Raw genomic sequence first — 9,820 nt, forward strand, 5'->3', positions numbered from 1 at the left:
CAAGGGGTTGCGGGAAGGTAAGTCGTATTCCTGGGGTGGCACGGAAAGGAAAAAAAGTTGGGATCCAGTGCTCTAGACCAGTGTTTCTTAATCTTTTTCAGCTCATGGCCCCCCATGGATCACACTTTTTTCTCGTGGCCCCCTGTCCTATCCAGCCCCCCCCCCCACCCTCATCCAAGAGTGAGATACTTTCTATTTTTTATTATGAATGAAATTTTAATAAATCAGATCAATCTCTGGAATCCTGGCTAGGCACGGATTCAAATGGTGGATTATCATCTCTCCCAGGAGTCAAATTATATTGTAAAATACGGTCTGTGTGAAATACAGGACGATTCAACGAACATGCACGATAAATCGACCCTACCAAGACATCAACCGTTGTTCTGGCGGCCCTCCATACTTAGCTTTAAGTAACATCTTACATATGAAAATCATAGTAGCAGTCCCCCTCCCTCCATTATAGACATGAAGATCCGGGTCATGCCCACATAGACCCAAGGGTTAAGATGCCCCCTTCTATGGACGAATCTGATGGATTCTGAAAGTAGTAATATTTTTCAACTATGTTTCACTTTTAAAGCTTTTCTCTTCACAGCTCTCTATGACTCCCTTCACCACCTGTCGTGTATCACCTTTCTTTTGATTTTCTCCCGTGGCCCCCCTAGAATATCCCAGGACCGCAAGGGGGCCATAAGGCCCCACGTTGAGAACCACTGCTCTAGACCATAGCTTTCCATACTTTTTGTTCCACCCCTTCGCCATCTTCTTCAGAATTTTTTTTTCTGTTATCGCCCCCTAACTGAAGCGAACCCATATGATCCTATGTTATGCCCATGGCTTCTATCGCCCCCCCCCCCGGATCATTCCATTGCTCACCAGGGCCAATATTGTCCACTTTGGTAAACACTGCACTAGACGCTGACGGGAAAAAATGAGGAAAATGGTTTCTAAAATTTCTTAATGTGAGATCAGTTTGCTGCAGAGAGAAAAGAGTAAAGAATAGAATTTAATGAGTTTAATAATGGTTTTTTTAGTACCAAAAAACGATTGCAAAATTATTATATTTTATTCCATCTATCAAAATGTATTAACACTAGAACAGAGCTCTCTGCCGAGCTGTTATTTTGACCGTAGTTGGAAATTACGTTTTGCAAATTTCGTTGCAACTGACCCTCGTCCTTTCTAGAGGTATTTCTTAACATCTATTTCGCCCTTTATCCTTGTGACAGATCGGCATTCAACAAATTCAGGTGTTAATTTACGTATAATCATGTGAGAACCCGTCGTAAAATAAGCTTAAAATGACTGTGAAATTTCCGATTTATACAAAAATGTGTTTAGGGTTCCCACTGCTGTTCAAGACGTGTTTAAGGCTTGGTCTTTCAGTATCCACAAAAAAATGTAGCGATGGTAACTGCTTAAAAATGCGATGAATGGTAACGATTTCTTCAGAATAAAAGTATTTGAATTAGACGAAATAGACTTCAATAAATTGCAGAAAGGAAAGCAATTGTTTCATGGAGCCAGGTGTGCCATTAGGAAACTCATCTCCTTCTTTGAATAAGATAATAGATTATTTTAAGAGAGGAGTGAGCAATATACCATTAGCTCACACGTGTGATTACGATCATTGCTAATGGTAGAATTTCCAAACACACACCTGTTGGTTTTCTTCGGATTTTCCAACGAGTGTTCATTGTTCATTGTATTCCGAGGCGTATAAAAAGCGCTCCAGGACTATGTACGACTCATCTTTCGTCGTAAGAAATTCGGTTTCGGTAGACTTGCGAAGAAAAAGTCATCATGAGAGTGATCTTGGTAAGTACTTTCGCTTCGAACTCGTTGCCTCTCTGTTCGGCCCTTCCAGGACCGTTTCTATGTTGAATGACTCTTGTGTCGGCCACTAACGCAGAAAGGAATATCTTTTAGTCTCAACGCTATTTATGTTTTGTAAAGTATGCATATGATTTATTTATTTTTGACCGATTCTCCCCAAATTCTTTTATTATTATGTATAAAATTGAAACATTCTGAATTTTTTGTAAATTTTTTTTTCCCGCTAGGTTATCGTATCCATTTGCGTGATGGATTATTACGTGGTTCGAGGCCTTCCGCAAGAAATGCCAAATATGCGTTCGTTGGGACCATACAAACCCGCTGTTCCAAACATCGACGGCTATAACAACAACATGAACAATAACAAAGGTTCGTCTGGCCTTCTTCCGTTCATGGCGCCCACCGACAACAACCAGCTTGACAATGCATATACGAAGAAAAAGAACTCGTCTGCACCGGCTATTGCGTTAGGCAATTCGGGTACGATAAATTTACACATTCACGTAAATGTCTACCCAAATGAACATGGTAAATATAAGGCATATTTCCACTCATCAAATGAGAACGAGAAACACGATGCTAACGATGGACATGAACATGCAACTTGGCCAGAAAAGATTTTTGACTTTTCGAAATCCCTCGAAAGTGGTCCTGACGCAGGTCAGGCAGCACCGCAAGGTGTGAAGGCGGTCCCTCGGTTTGGATGAATGAGAAAAAATTTCCCCGAGAAGCTTACTAATATCAGTATTGGAATGCTCTCAAAATCGATAGCATACATTCAGATATTAATAGTGAATTTTCTTCGGGATGTTCACTTATAACAAGCAGATAATAAAAATAATTTCCAAATTTCGTGTCTTTTCTTGATTAAAGTTTTTATGGTTGTTTTTCTGCATCGATGAAATTTAATTTTACGTAGATATTCTGTCATTACCATGAAAGTACAGGGTGCCCCATAAATTGTGAATAGTTTAACAATTCATAAGTGATGGAGGAGTTGGTGTATTTAACTGCGGTGTGCGAAAAAGTTATTCTCTCGGAAGGGGATTATTTTTGGTACAGGAAAAAAAATAGTTCAAATCTTTGTCGATAGAAGCTGCTATATGCAGTTTGATTGACTCTTACTATTTCTTCAAACTCTTCTGTGTCCGAAACGTTCGTAAAGCTTCAGCCGTTGATTTGTAGTTGAGATAGAACAACTTAGCAACTTCACCGTTTTTCATCAAAATTTTAGCTATTAATCGTACGCCATGCATTTCATGGGACTGATTTGCTCATTTCCAGTGGTTTGTTTCACACAGCATCCTCTATCGACAAGAAAATTAACTATATTTTTTCTGTACCAGAAAGGTCCCCTTCGGTGAGAATTAGTTTCTCGCAAAAACCGCATTACCAATTCCTTCATTCTTTTATGAATTTTTATACTATTCTCGAATTTATGGAACATCTTGTGACTCCAGAGTATTGTGTCGAAAAATATGATGATTAATGGTAAGTTTCGTAAAATATGGGGCGGACCAATTTTGTACCACATCATCCGGCTTTTGACAAAAACGTTCATCCTCATCAACTAGCTCTGGATCCGCGCCTGTCTATTTCATGAATATGAGATTCATGAAAATTTGTAAATTTTAAGGGAATTGATTCTTTTAATTACTAACGAAACTATTGAAAACGCCTTTCTGTTTAATATTTGAGCCGTTGGTTGCAAGTGTGGTGCAAATCAAAAGAATATACTTTCGAGATGATTAGTCTTTTATGAGAAGTTCCGTAAAAAATTTTTGATTTAATTCAATGAAATACCTTTTTTTTACAGTCAACTCAGTATTGAACATGCCTAACTATTAGAGCGCATTTCAGTGATATTCATTCAGAATTGGGTGAATTATTCCACAGTAAATTTACTTACAACTCATTTACATAAAAAATTTCCTCTGAAAACACCTATAAAATTTCCTCCCACACCGGTTTTGCTTGTAACTCTCATTCATTTTTGTCACTCTCGTTAAAAAAAAAAAATCTTAAAGGAATAAAGCTTAATCACTTGCCTGACATGCCCGTGTCAGACAGGGGCATCCACTTTTTTCTAATACTATCTCGCGTGAGCGTAGTAATATTTGCTCCTAGAGGGAACTGACGAATAGTAAGAATTCAAGTAAATCTGCACAAACGGTACGGCTTCATGGAACAGTGGGACCATTCGAGTATTACGTAAGCAGATTTTCAGCCATTTTTGACCACCTTCCCCCCCACTTGTCAGCAAAAGTCAGCAAAATACTGACCCCCCTCCCCACCCTGTCAGCAAAATTTCGTCAGCAGCTTAGAATGTTTCATATCTTCAAAAAGGGGTGATTGATGACGTAAGCAACCTTCAAACCCCCCTCCCTCCCTGTCATCAAAAGTCAGCAAATCCGAACCCCCCCCTCGATGCTGACGTAATACTTGAATGACCCCAGTAATAATGATATCTAGACACAAAAATATTGTAATCTAATTACATAGATACATAATCCAGTTCAGTTGCATAATCTATCTAGAAAAGTAAATTATTTATATTCCATGGGGAAAAAATTCAAATACGAGCTTTTGAAAAAAATTTATAATTTCAAAAAATGTAATAAAAGTGAATCAAAATTCTAATATATTTAAATTAAAAAAAAAAAAAACCAGTATGATTTTCACTAATTTTCTGTTATTCCTAGTCATAAGCCGGGATTACACTATAAAAGTTTGATAAAATCCCTTTTATAAAACTCGAAAAATCCATCCAATAAAGCTCATAGGTTACATTCGAGCAAATGCAACCCATAATCTTTCCGGTTGAATTTTTCAAATTTTATAAAAGAACTTTTAGAAAACTTTTATAGCGTAATCCCGGCCATAGGCATATAAATAGAGTCCATAATGTCCTTTTTCTTTTGGCTTCGGTAACGGGGCTTGTTGCCGTCGTAGCATGATTTTTGCAAAAGATTGTGCAGATCCTTTTGCAGGCGGCAGTCGGAGTGTGTGAAACTGATCTTGATCGTTGAACATGTTGAAGACTGCCTACTCTCGTATCTTATGAAGTTCTCAATCATAGTGTTAAGGGGACAAGTAGTATTACGTGATCATCGATGGTGTGGGGGGGGGGGATTCCCGATTGGCTGGCTTTTGATGACAAGGGGTGGGGGGGGGGGGTTGGGACAATGCTTACGTCATCAACCACCCTTTATGAAAATATGAAATATTTTTAATAGCATCTTACTCGGTGCGCCAAAAACGAGAAAAAAAACTTTCGATAGTTTGTGGGCACTTGAAGTAACATTCCCCTTCCAAATTTACAAATACAACGCCACAACAGGCAGATTGCCCAACGAGATGGCTGACTTAAGAACATCATGAATCCCCGAGCCCTACCTACTACTGCTACACCACACATGCACCCAGCCCACCCCCCCCCCCGCGGAACCCCCAACGAATCGGTACATGCGGGAATGTGCGTGTATGTGTAGTGAAACCTGACGTGAAGTTTTTTTTTGTTTCTCCGTAATGCTTGTTATGTGTAGTGCTGCCATCTGCCACCAGTTTTTCTAACTATGAGTGAAGTGTTATGATTGAACGATTTATCGTTGTAGGACTGTTGCTCTCTGTGGCGAGACTTTTTAACAGGGAGATCGGCTCGCATTTGCGCCTTGAAGTTGGGAACCACAGAAAAACCAACTTCAGCCGACCACCACTGTGGGTTTCGAACCCGGATCCTCGCATCGCGAGGCCGTCACTATAACCACTCGTAATTACATGCCGCGGATCACTTAAATAATCTGAGAATGTGCCGCGGGTAACTTGAGTGATGTAGAACCGCACTGGGGGCCACTTAAGTGCTCTAAAACTGCGTCACATGCCACTCAAGGGATCGGCACACTTCCAGATCATTTAAGTGTCCCGTGGTACAACTCCAGAACATTTAAGCGGCCCGTGGCACATTTTCAGATCACTTAAATGACCCGGGACACAGTTCCAGAACAATTAAGCGCTAAAGGTGGCACGGATCACTTAAGTGTTCTGGAACTGCGTCCCGGGTCATTTAAGTGGTATGAAAATGTGCCACGGGCCGCTTAAATGTTCTGAAATTGTACCACGGGACACTTAAGCGATCTGTAAATGTGCCGCTTAGTTCATTTTTACAAAATTAGGTTTGAGGAGGGCAAGGTCGCATCAGATAACCCCCAGGGCCACATTTGGTCCGCGAGCCAAGGGTCTTTATGCGATTTATCATTATATGGCTAAGAGGGTGGGTCGCAATGAATTTATTAAAGGCAAATTTTAAGTTCATAGCCTTCGAATAACATTGAAATTAACAGAAATTAATTATGATAACATATAAAGGTATTTTCTTCCGAAATTTCAATTAAAATAAATATTTTTTTTGCATTAAGAAAATGAATTTTTAATCATGGGACGGGGGCACGAGCCCCCCCCCCTTCTCCCGTGTACGTCTCTGATCCCACCAATATGCGCTAGGATTCAGAGGGGCAGAGCTGATGACGAAATTTTGCTGACAAGAGAGGGAGGGGAGGTCAGAGTTTTGATGACATTTGCTGACAAAGGGCAGGGGGAAGATGGGGGTTAAAATTGTTAAAAATTTGCTTACGTGATACTTGAACGGTCCCTAACGATTGGGGGAATTGTGGGTGCGAAGGAGGAAGGGGGAATTGTAGAAAGTGTCCTGATGCTGGTTGTTCTGTCGTTTGATGTTTGTGTCTTGGGGCTGTCCGGCCTGCGGCGGGTGATTTGCCGGTCTTGGATGTCGGATTTTCCACCATGGCCCACGTCTCCTGAGACAAACCAGCTTATATCCCCTAGGGGGACAGAGCGGGGGCCATGGTTGGTCTGGAGGTCCCTAACGAGCAAAATAAAAGCGCTCTCAAAATAGTATAGCGCGTTCAAGAGGACACTATACAATTCCTCTCGACAAGTCTGATTTTTTTTTTCACTCCGAGTAAGAAATGAGAGAAAATGGAAAAGACCGGAAAAAATAGGAACACGGTGACTTCGATGCATGTTAAAGATGAATATAATGCTATGTTTTAAGACATACATCTTTCAGCGTCCCTCAGGGACCACCAGAAACCGAAAACAAAAAGCTGATACACAGAAAATAGGCAGTCAGTGGGTCGTATAAGAGATCGACATATACAACAGGTCTTATCCTATTTATCTTGTTCTTCGTTTTTTAGAACAGGACGATCTCTGTCATATGCAGATTTGATGAGACTATATGAAGACTCAGAAATAACGAAAACTTTTATCAAAGAAAAAGTGGTTTGAACCTCAAGAATTTCCTATTGAAAATTCCTAAGAAGGGCGCGATGCCTTCGTATGTGGTCCAAGGAAAGAAATATGCTATCAACCTCCATTGCGTAGTGGTAGAGCAGTTGTACAAGATTCAGACGGGCGTAGGTTCGATCTCCCAGTAGAGGAAGAAGTTAATTTTTATTTCCAAAAATCAGTATTTCGACATAACAGTCAGTTTTCTATGTATCTTGTCTTCCTATGTGCCTTTTTGCATCATGATATAGCATTTAATATCTTAGAGCATTCAGCTTTTTGCATCATTTAATAGGCAAATATATAACAGGAAAGCATATCATCATTACAGCTGATAAAATAATATAAAAACGCAATTTATTTTGAGCAGATTTCTTGTATTTAAAGGAAGAAAAAAATCTTAACGACCAAATTCAAAGCGCCATCAGAAAACTGGAATGAGTGAACGCCATATTAGGCCATCGACGAGTATAACTATACGGAGGGGGAAAAGTAAAGAAGGAAGCATGTAGTGACTCTGATACATGTTAATGATTAACAAGACGCCATGTTTAGAGGCATACATCGTCCACCGTCCCTGAGGGACTCACAAAAACCGGGAACTCAAACCATACACACAAAAGTAGGCGGTCGGTCGGTCGTATAAGGGAACGGCGTATACAGGTCTTATCCTATCTTTTTCTTGTTCTTCTTCCTCAGAACAGGAGGATCTCTCCCGTGTGCAATCCTCATAGCGAACATCCGTCAGTTTTATAGCCGAAAAGGAGGAAAAAAAAAAAAAAAACCCTTGGGAGAGTAAAAAAAAAAAAAACAGGAAAAAATAAGAGGAAAAAGGCGTCTATCCTGACACGCGCCATGTAAGTCACGTACGGTACTGAAAACTTCTTGTAAAGCTGCTCTTTCTTCGGACACCACCACCACCACCGCCGCCGCCATCAAACCAGCGCCTGAGCCCGATTCTGTTTCGGATTCCAAACAACTTCAACCAACATCTCGCTACTATCACCGGTTCTCTCTAACTACTACTACTTCCTTAAGGAGAAGGAAAAGACACATTCTGTTATATTTTTGCAGTTATTATTTTTTTTTTATATGATGAAAAGGGGAAGGGAAAGAAGCCCTAGACGCTAACAGGAAAAAAATTGAGGAAAATGGTTTTTCTAGAAATTTCTTAATGTGAGATTAGTTTTCTGTGGAGAAAGGATAAAGAATAGGATTTAATGGATACCAAAAACTGATTGTGACAGAAAAGGTTCTTATTTTTCATTCCATTTATAAAAATGTATTAATGCATAGATACTTTTCAAATATTGATTCTTAAATTTTTCCTTCCCGCACCCCTTTGGATAATGTGTTTTTTTATCTGTTAGGAAATTCAGTTTTTTTTCTGTAATTAATTACATTAATCATCCATTAATTGATTTGTTTGAATTCTTTTTACTTATTATTTAATGGCCTTTTCGGCTATGGCTAATATTTAGTTTTGGCTTTTTTTTTTAAAAACTTAGTTGAAAAGTGAAACAAAAAAATGTTACTATTTTTTGAATTTTTTTTTGAAATTTGGAAAAAAGATTCATTCAATATATTAAGAGATGGTATTTTTTTGCGGCCCGAAATATACTGAGAAATTGAATTTTTCTGGATGTTACGCCGAAACGAATGTTTGGAAAGGAAATTGATTTGTCTCCTCCGGGAAATTCATTGAATACATTTTCTCTAATGAATTCCAGCTGCGACTATAAATTAATGTTTCTTTGACACTTGATTGAGTTTTTTTGATGGTTTTCCCGAGTCATGTGTTGACGACAACAGTATGAAACTTAAGCATAACATGCTAATAACACGAGGTACCAATGTAAGCAAACCACGAAATAGTTTAGGCACATTCTAGTATTTTTTTCCTCAACCGAAATGGAAATCAAGTATGATCGTTATTATCAAGTATGATCGAAATAAAACAAAACTTTTGTAAAGCTAGTTCTGCCATCTGCCTTTCCAATTTTGAATTGATGACAGCAAAAGCTTGGATTTTTCATGTTCTGCAATTATCGTGTTGGCAGTCTGCTGCGGTCTGCGGAGAGATCTCTTTCAAATGGGACACTGACTCGTATTTACGCCTCGAAGTTAAAACGCCGCAGAACACCAATTTCAGTCGGCGGCTTGGACTTTCGTTGCACACAAAATTTTTTTTGACAGTAAAAATTCTTATGACATATCGCTTTTGAGCCATACGTTGACAACGGAAGTGTTGAGCAAACTTGAGAAAAAAAGACAAAGCCTGGGACTGTAATACCAGAAACAAAATTGTACTCTATCATAAGTGTACATTTTAATGCTTTCAAAAAATTTGAAATTAATTTTCCTGGAACAGTCAAACGAGCGCAAAGGAAACAATGCGGCTCCTCACTTGCCCGGTCCCTGGTGCAGCAAAAACGGCTTTGAAATAAATTTCTTAATGAAATTCGCCCCATCATTGTTATCTTTACGGGATAAGTGTATAAGCAATGATGGCTCATCAATAAGTGTTGTTTTGTGGATTGAGTTACCTGGCATAATCAAGAATGGTAAAATAATTCCGGCCGGGAAAAAAAGTAAGCGACAACTCTGCTCTGAAAACGAAACATTTTCTTCAAAAGTGGGACGTATGGTCCCACTATTTTCTCGGCAAACGGTG

The 9,820-nt window shown here is 39.2% G+C and overlaps 1 protein-coding gene across 1 annotated transcript; it reads left to right on the top strand.

Moving 5' to 3' along the window:
• The first annotated feature begins 1,771 nt into the window (after nt 1-1,771).
• On the top strand, nt 1,772-2,691 carry LOC149069529 (uncharacterized). The gene is made up of 2 exons (XM_089250107.1): nt 1,772-1,821; nt 2,067-2,691. Exons 1-2 carry the CDS (start codon nt 1,807-1,809, stop codon nt 2,544-2,546), a joined length of 495 nt encoding a protein of 164 aa, XP_089106233.1. The 5' UTR covers nt 1,772-1,806; the 3' UTR covers nt 2,547-2,691.
• The last annotated feature ends 7,129 nt before the right edge of the window (nt 2,692-9,820 follow it).

Source organism: Pholcus phalangioides, unplaced genomic scaffold, assembly GCF_987345545.1.
Source record: "Pholcus phalangioides strain wild (caught in Gottingen) unplaced genomic scaffold, Ppha-v1.0 ptg000022l_1, whole genome shotgun sequence".
NCBI lineage: Eukaryota > Metazoa > Arthropoda > Arachnida > Araneae > Pholcidae > Pholcus > Pholcus phalangioides.